The 13,698-nt window shown below is 43.2% G+C and overlaps 1 protein-coding gene across 1 annotated transcript in view; it reads right to left on the bottom strand.

Moving 5' to 3' along the window:
- The window catches only part of ZC3H3 (zinc finger CCCH-type containing 3), a 577,187-nt gene that overhangs the window by 91,919 nt on the left and 471,570 nt on the right, over positions 1-13,698 (bottom strand). The window contains exon 9 of the mRNA XM_033934356.1: positions 8,209-8,340. Coding sequence (XP_033790247.1) covers positions 8,209-8,340 — 132 coding nt within the window. The remainder of the gene's footprint in view (positions 1-8,208; positions 8,341-13,698) is intronic.

Raw genomic sequence — 13,698 nt, 5'->3', positions numbered from 1 at the left:
CCGGGAGGTCTTTTCCAAATAGCTGTGAAGCTGATCACTGATGGCCCAAAATTCAGTTGTGTTACCCCACTATTAAATGTGGCTCATTGGTTACTTACAGAACTACGCATCATGCATAAAGTCCCAATATTGGTTCACGAAATCTCTCAGGCCAACCACTTTTTCTCTCTCATTATCTGATTCCATATTCCAGCTCAGGTGCACTTTGCTTCTTGCTCAGTAATCCCCTCTTTCTGTCAAATTTTTTGGGATACTTTCAGGGATTCAACATTTAGCCCTATATTGTGGAACTCCCTCCCATCTACGGATGCATGATATCTTCCCATCAGCATTCTAAAACATCCCTTAAGACCTATCTTTTTCTCAAAGCTTTGAAGACATAAAGACAAGCTCTTCCATGTTGGTAGGTGTTGGGATGAAGCAGCTGTTGGCGTGTTGAGTTTGCTGGCATGATGGGAGAGCAGTTTCCTCTTTGTGATATGTCGCTCTTCCTCGGTTCTCATTTGTACTCTTGTTTGTAATGTAAACCACCCTGAAGACTCATCTGGAGGGTAGTAAATCCAACTGAAACCAAACTTAGAAACTTTCAAACAACAGCGGCACAGACTATAACGTCGCCATATGTGCAGCTCCATCTTACCACCCACACTCCAGCCTAAGCCCAGGATCTAAAGCAGTTCCAGTGATTTCTGCTAGCACTATTTTTATAGATGACAATTCTATAACATAGGTGCCTACAGTTAAGCACGTATTACATATGGACTTAGAATAATGGCATATTTGTGTATGAGGGCACATACATGATTAACTGCCAAAATTCCACGTTAAGTGCTATTCTGAAAATATTTGTTTACATTACACTGTACATATTTATGGTGATGTGGGGGTGGGAGAGCAGGGCTCCCATTTATACACATAACTAGAGAATGACACTGTGACAAAATCTATCACTATTCCCATTCCCACTGATAACTGCTGGAAACCATCCCGTGTCATTCTTTAGTGTCTCTCTCAACCTCAGTCCTTCTACACCAGCATTCTTCAATACAAGGCTTGAGGGTCAGTGGCTGGAAACCATCCCGTGTCATTCTTTAGTGTCTCTCTCAACCTCAGTCCTTCTACACCAGCATTCTTCAATACAAGGCTTGAGGGTCAGTGGCTGGAAACCATCCCTTGTCCTTATTTAGTGTCCCTCTCAGCCTCAGTCCTTCTACACCAGCATTCTTCAATACAAGGCTTGAGGGTCAGTGGCTGGAAACCATCCAATGTCATTCTTTAGTGTCTCTCTCAATTTCAGTCCTTCTACACCAGCATTCTTCAATACAAGGCTTGAGGGTCAGTGGCTGGAAACCATCCCTTGTCCTTATTTAGTGTCCCTCTCAACCTCAGTCCTTCTACACCAGCATTCTTCAATACAAGGCTTGAGGGTCAGTGGCTGGAAACCATCCCGTGTCATTCTTTAGTGTCTCTCTCAACCTCAGTCCTTCTACACCAGCATTCTTCAATACAAGGCTTGAGGGTCAGTGGCTGGAAACCATCCCTTGTCCTTATTTAGTGTCCCTCTCAGCCTCAGTCCTTCTACACCAGCATTCGTCAATATAAGGCTTGAGGGTCAGTGGCTGGAAACCATCCCGTGTCATTCTTTAGTGTCTCTCTCAACCTCAGTCCTTCTACACCAGCATTCTTCAATACAAGGCTTGAGGGTCAGTGGCTGGAAACCATCCCTTGTCCTTATTTAGTGTCCCTCTCAGCCTCAGTCCTTCTACACCAGCATTCGTCAATATAAGGCTTGAGGGTCAGTGGCTGGAAACCATCCCGTGTCATTCTTTAGTGTCTCTCTCAACCTCAGTCCTTCTATACCAGCATTCTTCAATACAAGGCTTGAGGGTCAGTGGCTGGAAACCATCCCTTGTCCTTATTTAGTGTCCCTCTCAGCCTCAGTCCTTCTACACCAGCATTCGTCAATATAAGGCTTGAGGGTCAGTGGCTGGAAACCATCCCGTGTCATTCTTTAGTGTCTCTCTCAACCTCAGTCATTCTACACCAGCATTCTTCAAGGTTTGAGGATCAGTGGTTGTGCCCATTCATACTCTGATTCTTCCCTCTCTCCTTAAAGAAAGACATGGAGATGTTTTCCCACGGTTATCCGTGGGGACGGGAATGGTGATGAATTTTGTCACCGTGTCATTCTCTATATATAACCTATAGAATACTGTAAACGACACATGTATGTCCAACATTTAGGCACCAGGAATATGGGATAGGGGGGAGAGTGTGACGCAGTGGTTAAAGCTCAAAATCATTCAAGTTAAATGCTTTATTTTTTTTTATTTTAATTTCCAATATTACACACAAGAATCCTCTTGTACAAGACAAACAGACAGCAAATACAGAGCTTGAAAATTCAGCCCTAATGCTAAACATTGAGGGCTCCTTTTACTAAAGTGTGCTAGCGTTTTTAGCACGCGCTGAAGATTAGCACGCACAAATCACGCGCTAAACGAAAAATACTAATGCAAGCTCTATTGAGGCATTAGCGTTTAGTGTGTGCGGCATTCTAGCGCATGCTAAAACCGCTAGAACACTTTAACCGCTCTGAACTGTTATTAACTGATCTGAACTGTTATGGTACTGCGGTATACAAAAATAAAGTTATTATTATTATTAATAAAAGGAGCCCTAAATGAAGAAATTAAGTCATCTTCATCAGACCACTAAGGGCTCCTTTTTTCAAGCCGCGCTAGCAGGGGTAAAGCGCACGACGTTTCATCATGCGCTAACTCCCGTGCTGGCCAAAAACTACCGCCTCCTTAAAATTTGATATATCGTGGTTTACAATTAAAATTGGTATGTACCTGTACAATAAAATCAAGATATTTACACTTCTCCCTCGGTATTCGCGGGGGTTGAGTGCAGAGCCGGACCGCAAAGTGTGAAAAATCGCGAATAAGTTTTCGGCTGGCTCTAACCCATCCCCGCCTCATTCCTGACCTTCCCCGCCTCCCTCCCATCATCCCAGACCTTACCTGATGGTCTAGTGGGCTTTCGGGGCAGGAGCGATCTTCCTACGCTCCTGCCCCGTCCAGAGCACTCATGGAAAATGGCTGCCGTGGGTTCCTGTCGTCAACACCTCTTTTCATCTGCTTGTTATGTCTCTCTTTATACAACCTAGCATCCTTCTGGCTACCGCCACCGCCTTGTCACACAGTTTTATCACCTTCAGGTCCTCAGACACTATCACCCCAAGGTCTCTCTCTCCATCCATTCATATCACCCTCAGATTTCTACCTCCAAGTACATTACTCTGCACTTCTTTGCACTGGATTTTAGTTGCCAAATATTAGAACATTCTTCTAACTTTTGTAGATCCTTTTTCATGTTTTCCACTCCCTCTGAGGTGTCCACTTTGTTATAAATCTTGGTATCATCTGCATAAGGCAAATCTTACCTTCTAACTCTTCTGCAATGTTGCTCACAAGTATATTGAACAGAATTGGCTCTAGCAGTGATTCTTGAGGCACTCCACTGCTCACCTTTCCTTCCTCTGAGTGAATTCCATTAACCGCCACTCTCCAACGTCTGTCCAGTTTCTAACCCAGTTTACCACTTTGGATCCTAACTTCAGCCTGTCAAGTTTATTCAAGAGCCTCCTCTAAGGAACAATGTCAAAGGCTTTGCTGAAATCTAAGTAAATTATATCTAGCACATGGCCTCGATCCAATTCTCTGGTCATCCAGGCCTTATGAGGAATTCAGGAAGCGCCTAAAAACATACCTGTTCCTGAAATATCTAGACAACTGACCCGCTCCTCTCTCTCTCCACAATAAAGGTCCTCCCGATCTCTTATCCATTCCCTCTCTCCCCTCATAAGTCCGCATAGAACTTCATGGTTCTGCGATTTATATAAACTGTTATTATTATCATATTGTAATTTTTCGCTGTATTTTTTGTAATACGTGACCTTTTCCTAACAGGTCCTCTCAGAAATTTCTTAGCAAACTGTATAACCTATATTCGCGCTCATCAAACTGTATATTTACATTTTCGCTTTCTTAAAATCTCTGCACTCTGTATTTCCTCTGATCATCTGCATATTGTAACTCGCTGAATGTTCAGTTACCTTGATTTTAAACCGCCCAGAAGTCGCAAGATTGTGGGGGTATAGAAGAATAAAGTTATTATTATTATTATTATCCAAAGAATTCAATCAGATTCATTTGGCACAATTTATCCATAGTAAAACTATGCTGTGTCAGATCTTGTACCCCATTGGATTCTAGGAAATTCACCATCCTTTCCTCAGCAACGCTTCCATTATTCTTCCAATAACTGAAGTGGGTCCCAGCAGGGTTTAGTGTAGCAGGAGAGAGTGGGCCTCTCTCCTGCTGCAGGGGGGTAACGGCCGGGATTTTAGGGCAGCAGGAGAATGTGGGGATCTCTCCTTTTGCTGTTGTGTTTTGGGGGTTTTTCCCTTTACGCATTTTTTCTGCGCATGTGTCCATTGCTATCACCAGCGATAAGCACATGCAAATTAAGCGAATCTTCGCTGTTGTCCGCCAACCTTATTTGCATGCGCAATTTATTAAGAATGTCTCAGATTTTTAGATTTGGCATCAAAACGTCTGCGTTAGACGACCGTCACTTTTTTATGTGGGTTTTTGAGAATCCTGGCCTCAATCTTCCATAGCAATGGATCGTCTAGGCTTACCTCAGACTTTACCTCTTATGCCCCCCACAGCTAAGGATCCCTTGAGCTTATCATAAGCTTTAGCCCCTCCATCCCCTAGCAAAAGATCCTTCTGTGCTACCTACTTCAATCTTCATATCATGACCTCTTTTCTAGATCTATAATTTTTCCTGCCACTGAAAAAAATCTATTTCTTGTGTTTAATTGACAGCTCAGAGGTATCTGCATCTCTATCATATCCTGTTCTCCTCTATGATAGAAATATTTAGATCTTTAGGACTCTGTTTATGTGGCTTTTGGGACAGATTATGACCGTGCAGCTGCTTGAGACTTTCCTCTATACCGACTTGGTCCACAGCAAGGTGAAATCTAACATCAAACTCTGCATCTCTTCTTCCTGCTCCAGTGATATTTATACTGGGCCCTGGATTGTTTTGATCTTTCCTTAGAAATAGTGTTTTGATTCTTTATCAATTATCCTTGCTTGCCTTTGATAAAGAAAAAGGGTTAGATAATTACCTGAATTTGTATTTAAAGAATATAGATTTCCCTTTATCTTTAATTACCTTTTGGAGATATTACGATATTGTTTTTCCTAAATTGTAAATTGCAAAAATCTTCAATAAATTCAGCTACTGGGAAGCAGCATGGATAACTCCTACAATTGGCGTTCACCACAGATATTCAATAACAAATAGCAGCAGAGAGCACACTTAGGGCTCTCTGCTGGAGAAGAGGAGACTTAGAGGGGATATGATAGAGACTTACAAGATCATGAAGGGCATAGAGAGAGTAGAGAGGGACAGAAAAGGAGAGAGAAAGGGAGACAGAGAGAAATAGAGAGAGAGAGCAATAGAAAGAAAGGGAGAGAGACAGAAATAGAGAGAGAGAGAGAGAAAGATTGGAGGAACTGGGTCTCTTTTCCCTGGAGAAGAGGAGACTTAGAGGGGATATGATAGAGACTTATAAGATCATGAAGGGCATAGAGAGAGTAGAGAGGGACAGAAAGAGAGACAGAAAGGGAGACAGGGAGAAATAGAGAGAGAGAGAGAGAGAGAGAAATAGAGAGAGAAAGGGAGAGAGATAGATAGAGAAAGATTGGAGGAACTGGGACTCTTTTCCCTGGAGAAGAGGAGACTTAGAGGGGATATGATAGAGACTTACAAGATCATGAAGGGCATAGAGAGAGTGGAGAGGGACAGAAAGAGAGACAGAAAGGGAGACAGGGAGAAATAGAGAGAGAGAGAGAGAGAGAGAAATAGAGAGAGAAAGGGAGAGAGATAGATAGAGAAAGATTGGAGGAACTGGGACTCTTTTCCCTGGAGAAGAGGAGACTTAGAGGGGATATGATAGAGACTTACAAGATCATGAAGGGCATAGAGAGAGTGGAGAGGGACAGAAAGAGAGACAGAAAGGGAGACAGGGAGCAATAGAGAGAGAGAGAGAGAGAAATAGAGAGAGAAAGGGAGAGAGAGAGATAGAGAAAGACTGGAGAAATTGGGGCTCTTTTCCCTGGAGAAGAGGAGACTTAGAGGGGATATGATAGAGACTTACAAGATCATGAAGGGCATAGAGAGAGAAGAGAGGGACAGAAAGAGAGAGAGAGAGAAAGGGAGAGAGACAGAAATAGAGAGAGATAGAGAAAGATTGGAGGAACTGGGACTCTTTTCCCTAGAGAAGAGGAGAATTAGAGGGGATATGATAGAGACTTACAAGATCATGAAGGGCATAGAGAGAGTAGAGAGTGACAGATTCTTCAAACTTTCGAAAACTACAAGAACGAGAGGGCATTCGGAAAAGTTGAAAGGGGACAGATTCAAAACGAATGCTAGGAAGTTTTTCTTTACCCAACGTGTGGTGGACACCTGGAATGCGCTTCCAGAGGACGTAATAGGGCAGAGTACGGTACTGGGGTTCAAGAAAGGATTGGACAATTTCCTGCTGGAAAAGGGGATAGAGGGGTATAGATAGAGGATTACTGCACAGGTCCTGGACCTGTTGGGCCGCCGTGTGAGCGGACTGCTGGGCACGATGGACCTCAGGTCTGACCCAATGGAGGCATTACATATGTTCTTATGTTCTTTTATGAAGCTGCGGTAGCGACTTTAACGCACGGGACTTTTAATCACGCGCTAACCCCAGCGCTAGCCAAAAATTACTGCCTGCTCAAGAGGAGGCGGTAGCGGCTAGAATGTCCGGCAGTTTAGCAGTATATAACAATCTTAACAATACACAGGATACTCAATTATATAACTTATTGAATCAACATTCAATTCAAATATTTGTTTATCGAGAAGTGCAGTCCGGAGAAAAAATAGTAGGTAATAGTAAACATTCAGAGAAGTCCCTGCACCCTAGATTCTCTGCGCCCTCCAGGAGAAGCTTCATCCCCTTTTGGCTAAGTCTTACTAATAATATTGTCATTTATAGCTAAAGAGACATATGATGAAGAAACTGTTTTATTTTACTTTTGTGATTATGATAAACATACTGAGGGCCTCAAAATAGGACCTGGCAGGGCTGCAAGTTTGAGACCACTGGTCAAAGCCAAGATGCAAAAGTAATGATTGACCTTTGGTCTGGCCCAGACCCAGCCAACATATATTTTTATGTAGGAATACGTGAAAGATTCAAGGCCTCTAAAAAAAAAAAATAAATACACACAAACACTTGTATTATATACATACATACACATATAGATAGATATAAACATTAGAAGAAGAATATGCTTCATTTTTAACAAAGACAGGCAGACATAAAAGAAATGCATTGCATCATGGGACAATTTTCCCCCATGACTGTTCCTCTTGGGCCCAGCTAGATGGAACATTCTCCTCTATAGTGGAATAGTTTTCCATTGGGACTCTGATATGAAGACGAAAACCTACTGTGGGCTCATGTTCCCCATCGCAAATCTCATACACTTGGGTCAAAGAACAGAAGCCGGGGTAGGAAGGGGTTCTCTGTCTTAAACCTACAGCTGCTCCAACACCAGATCTATTGTGACAGCCCATAAAACCGAAATAAATAACAAATCCTCCAGTCTATTAGCTGAAAAGTCAAGTCTAACGGAAGAAAAAGCCTCAGGTCTCATTTGGCAGAGCTTAAAGCTCAAACCACCTCCGCCCACAGCACTGGCTTAAAAAACTTCCGCATAGAATGACCACTTGCCACTTAAGTTCTTAGTAGAAGCTGAGATTTTAAACAACAGTATTAATGAATGTGTTGCTAGACTTTTCCCATGGCCCACATGCAGCCAACGTTTCACAGCTCCCGGACTTTCATATTGCTGTTGCTCCTTCAATCTTACCAGCGTCCTGAGACCTGAGGCTTTTTCAGCTAATAGAGTGGAGTATTTGTTACTTATTTAATCCCACTTTCACCTATAGCATATTTATTAGCCCCTAAAACATCAAATTTCCCACTTGCATACAGGACGTGATATGGATTTGAAGTCACTGCACTAAATCATTAATTGCACAGCAGCAGGGATGAATCTCAGGCCACCCGGGCGATGTTACCTTCTCTCCCATGGGACAGTAGCCTTTGAGGAAATCCTGGCAGACTTCGGCCTTTCTGGACACGTAGACATGGCTGTAGGGGCAGGCACTGTTGTTACAGATTCCCTTCAAGAAATATGAGCACACTGGCATCTGCAAGTGAGGAAACAAGAAGAAAAGATGATACTTTGCCTCTGCGGCTTCAAAGCACCAGCTCGGACCTGGCCACAGCATTTTGAGGGGTGGAAGAGGCTCTGAAGATAACTCCAGTACCTGTGATATTGAGTAATAATAATATCAACAACGTTATTCTTTTATAGCGCCGTAACCAAAAGTTCTAGGCGGTTTACACTGAAGAGAGCTGGACAATCAGCGAAATACAGAAATAACATGAAAATTCAAATATTCAATAAAAATACAATTTCCGTAATAATGGACCATGTTAAGAAATAAATTTATCGAACAGCGCTGTCTTGATTATTTTCCAAAAAGAACTATAAGATGACATAGCTTGATGAATGCAATTGCCTAGCCAAGACTGCTGTTTACCTGTTTGAAACCCTAGGGTCTTTTCTAATAAAGTCTTGCGTCTACAAGCATTCATTTTTGGATAAGCAAATAAGTCCCATGATCAACTTAAAACAGATACAAGAAAATTTAAATAATATTCTTGCCTCCAAGGGCCTCCACCTCTCACTAAAGCCAACTACCCCAAACAAATAACCTTACCCATTTCTTACTCTTTTTGAAAATGACCAATTTTTTTATTATTTTTTTTGTAAGTTCTTGTTGTAATACATCTTGGATAATTCTTTTGTAATTCGCCTTGAACTGCAAGGTAATGGCGGAATAGAAATCCCTAATGTAATGTGTTCTGAATTATCCTCAATATTTTCCTGGGGGTTCCGAAGTAAATGACTTTAATTGACCACACGCCAACGGGCAAAGTACGAGGCAACAGTGCTATTAATCAACTGAAGGTTAAAGCAGTGCAGCATATCCAGCCACTGGGGGCATTTTGGGCGGCCAACCGCCATATTTGTTTTACACATATTCCCTCCGGATTGGATATATGGGACCGAAATGGGGCGCTGATCCAAGATAGGTGCCCAACTAAACTGGCTAACAAGCCAATTAATGCCAATAACCGATTTGGATCTTGGTGCACATTTTGCTATCCGTTACTCTCTAATTACGCTCAAATTACATTACATTAGAGATTTCTATTCCGCCATTACATTGCGGTTCAAGGCAGATTACAAAAGAGTTATAAAAGGTGGGTTACAAAAAAAGATCATTGGTCATTTCTAGTAAAGGTAAACAGTAGATCAGGTAGATTCGGGGAGTCAGGAAGAAGATGGGAAGATGGAAGGTACTCATGGTGTTAAGACATTTTCAGGGATTTCTTGAAGAGTATTGTCTTTATTTCTTTTCTGAATATCTTGTAATAATAATAATAATAATAATAACTTTATTTTTCTATACCGCCATAGTCAAACTGACTTCTAGGCAGTTCACATAGAAAGAAGGCTGAACAATCAGCGAATTACAGAATGCAAGAAGAAGGAAGTTATATAATAAATTTGGGAAGCATGGGGAAGGAATACATGAGAGGAGAAAGAAGTTGCATAATACATTGGGGTTATAAGGGGAAAGAATACCTGAGAGAGGTCAACTGATTAGGCAAGGAATTTGTCAAATAGAGCGGTTTTAATTGATTTTCGGAATGTGTTGTAGGTCTGTCTGGCTTTATTTATGTGGTTTCCCAGCCAGGATTGCTGTCTGTTTGCTTGGAACATGAAGGTTCTGTCTAGGAAGGATTTGTATTTGCAGCCTGTGATCTTTGGGTATGCAAAGATGTTTTTGTTTCTGGTTGTACGTGTGGTCTGGGGTTGTTATCATTAGATTGGAGATTTGATTGCCTAGTTTTGCTGCTTGAGTGACTAGGAGGCCGTCATATAGTTTTTTTCCGTTGAACTTCTTTGATTGGAGGGTGTGTGAATGGGGTGTGAGTTTTTCTATGCCTGATTGAGGTAGTTTGGATGAGGCGGTTGTTCAGGTAGGTTGGGCTGTCTCTGTTTATAGTTTTAAATAGTATACAGTAGAATTTAAATAGTATTCTTTCCGGAATTGGAAGCCAGTGTGAGTTGAGGTATGCCTCCGTAATGTGGTCCCATCATGCACAACCCAAAACAGGGTGTAACATTGGGAGGTACATGGGTGGGTCACGGGAAGTTCAAAAATTTGTGCACAGTGTTCGAGAATACCAAAGAATTACACTTGGTTCCAGCAAGCGGAAGTCTTGGCACTCAATGTTATTCTATAATCTAAACTAAACTAAACTAAACCTTAGGTTTTATACCGCGCCATCTCCATGGTCGTGGAGCTCGGCACGGTTTACAAGGAATGTAATGAGAAAGGAACTCCAGGGAAAGGGTTAGATGAAGATCGGAGGGAAGAATAATGTAAGAGAGCTAGAGAGTCAGAGAGGAGGGAGAGTTAGATTTTGGAGAAAAGCCAGGTTTTCAGATGTTTGCGGAAGGGTTGGAGAGCACTCAGGTTCCGAAGGGGGGAGGTGAGGTTATTCCAGAGCTCTGTGAATCTGAAGAGGAGGGAAGACCCCAGTTTTCCTGGGTGGGAAATGTCTTTTAGTGAGGGGAAGGATAGTTTCGATTTTTGGGAAGGTCTGGAGGTACTACGATTCGAGGAATTCCAGGAGAGTGGAATTAATGGAGGAAGGATGCCGTGGAGGATCTTGAAGGTTAGGCTGATGCATTTGAAGTGGACTCTGGAAGTTATCGGAAGCCAGTGAAGCTTGGAAAGTAGTGGTGAGACGTGATCGAATTTACTTTTAGCAAAGATAAGCTTGGCTGCGGCATTTTGGATCCATTGGAGCCTGTGGAGGTTTTTCTTCGTTAGGCATATGAAGATGGAATTGCAATAGTCCAGTCTGGAGAGGATGATGGATTGGACGAGAACGGCGAAATGTTTTTGATGGAAACAGGATCTTACTGACCTCAGCATGTGAAGGCTGAAATAGCATTTTTTTACCAGGGAGTTGAGGTGGTCATTGAAGGACAGTGTAGAATCAATGATGACGCCCAGGACCTTGCTGGAGAATTCGAGCTGCAGAGAGGAGCCGGAAGACAGTGGGATTGAGGGGGGTAGCTGAGCTAATTTTGGGCCAAGCCAAAGTAGTTTTCAATTTCATTTGGACGGTGTGGGCCCAAGATTGGAGGTTTGAGATACAGGAGGATATGTTCAATGAGAGATCAGTGAGGTTCGAGTCGGTCTCGAGAAGGACAAGGATGTCATCAGCATAGGTGTAAATTGTTTCAAGGGGGGATAGATGGAGGAGTTTTAGGGAAGACATATAAATGTTGAAGAGGATAGGAGATAGAGGTGAACCTTGTGGGACTCCACAGATTGGTGTCCAGGGGGAGGATGAGGTGCCATTCATGTTGACAATGTAGGAACGGGAACGAAGGAATTTTGAGAACCATTCAAGGACAATGGAGGTGATGCCAATCTCGGAAAGTTGGTAAAGTAGAATGTCGTGATGAACAACGTCGAAGGCGGCAGAGAGGTCAAATTGCAAGAGGACGGCGAACTTGTTGCGGGAGTGAAGTTGTTGGACCTTGGAGATTAGGGAGGTCAGTAGGGATTCGGTGCTGAAATTGGGTCGAAAGCCGTATTGGTAGGGCAGGAGCATGGAGAATTTCTCTAGGAAGGAAGAGAGTTGAGTCGATATGATTGACTCAAGCATCTTGGTTAGGAGAGGGATATTTGCTATTGGGCGATAGCTAGATGGAGTGGAAAGGTCGAGGTCAGGTTTTTTCAATAGAGGGGATAAGGCGATATGGCCCATTTCTGGGGAGAAAAGGCCCGAATGTAGAGCGGAGTTTAGGAGATTGGTAATGGAAGAGATGACTTGAGTGGGTATTTCCTCGTAGAGGTAGGAGGGGAAAGGGTCTAGAGAACAGTTGCAGGATTTCATTTTGAGACAGAGTTTGAGGATGGTGGAATCGGATACTTGGTCGAAGGTAGCCCAGAGTCTATCGGCTGGGATAGCGCTGGAGGTCGGTAGAGTAGGGTTGGGGTCAGTGAGCACCAGGGAGTGGTAGGAGACTGTAGGTGGGAAGGAGCATCGTAAGGTAGTGACCTTATCATTGAAGAAATTTGCTAGAGCATCGGCTGAGGGAGAGGAGGGGAAAGAGGTGGAGTCTTTTTTGGAGGTTAGAGAGCACCAGATTTTGAAAAGTGTACTACTCTGGTTATTGGATCTGGAGATTTTCTCGCCATAGAAGTTCTTTCATGCTTTTTTTTAATGTAGAATTATAGTGCTTAATGTTGGTTTCTCCAGGATTGTTTATCTGTAGGGGAGTTAGATTTTTTCCATTTGCGCTCCAGGGCTCGACATTTCTGCTTTAGTTCTCTATGGTAAGGGAGGTACCAGGGGGCTTTTCGAGGATAAGAGATGAATTTGGTGGAGAGGGGGGCGAGGGAGTGGTAGGTGGATTCGGAGAGGGCGGTCCAGTTTTGCCAATTGGATTCAGGGTCTGCAGGCTTAGGAGCGGAAGAGAGTTGTTTGAGAAATTTTATCCAGAATAGGTCGCTTGAAATTTTTTTGCGAAAGGTGATGGAATTAGAGGAGAGGGGAGGGGCCCCGAGATGTGACATGAAAATGGGGATGGAGAAGGTCCCGAGGAAGTGGTCAGACCAGGGGACCTGTTCCCAGCGGGTGTCACCGACTGAGGTTTTGTAAGCGGTAAGATCAAGGAAAGTAATGAGGTCTCTAGTGTGACCCTTTTCATGGGATGGGGATGATGAAGGGGGTGAAAAACCGAGAGAGGCGAGGAAGCTCTTTAGATCGATCGTATCCTTGTTGGTGTTGTCGTCAAGGTGAAGATTGATGTCCCCGATGATCAAGAGCCTTTGAAATTTGAGGAAGGCGCTTGATATGGTTTCAAGAACGAGATCAGAGGATTTGTTCCAAGGGGTAGGTGGGCGATAAAGAAGTAGGATACCCAGTGGGTGAGGATGGAGTTCGTCGTTGACCGAGGCCAGCATGTATTCTAGAGAGGAGTGGCAGCTCTTTTCGATGAGCTGGACATCGAAGAAGGATTTGTAAATTAGTGCCAGACCGCCTCCTGTTCGGTTAGTTCTGGGAGAAAACAGATAATGGGTGCTCATCTTTGAGTGCCTATAGAATAACATTCCCCGTTCCCATGTAGACCTCTATTCCAGAGCTCTGTGATTCGGAAAAAGAGAGATTTGCCCAATTTTCCCGCATAGAAGATACCTTTTAGCGAGGGGAAGGATAGTTTAAGTTTTTGGGTGGGCCTGGAGGTGTCAGGGCTCGAGGAGTTCCAAGAAAGCGGGATTAGTGGAGGGAGGACGCAGTGTAGAATCTTAAAAGCTAGGCAGGCGCATTTGAAATGAACCCTGGAAATTATTGGGAGCCAGTGAAGTTTGGACAGAAGTGGGGAAACATGATCGAATTTGCGTTTT

This window comes from Geotrypetes seraphini, chromosome 2 (genome assembly GCF_902459505.1).
Source record: "Geotrypetes seraphini chromosome 2, aGeoSer1.1, whole genome shotgun sequence".
Classification (NCBI taxonomy): Eukaryota; Metazoa; Chordata; class Amphibia; order Gymnophiona; family Dermophiidae; genus Geotrypetes; species Geotrypetes seraphini.
The sequence above is the reverse complement of the archived record's forward strand: the minus strand, read 5'-3'. Positions and strand labels throughout refer to the sequence as shown.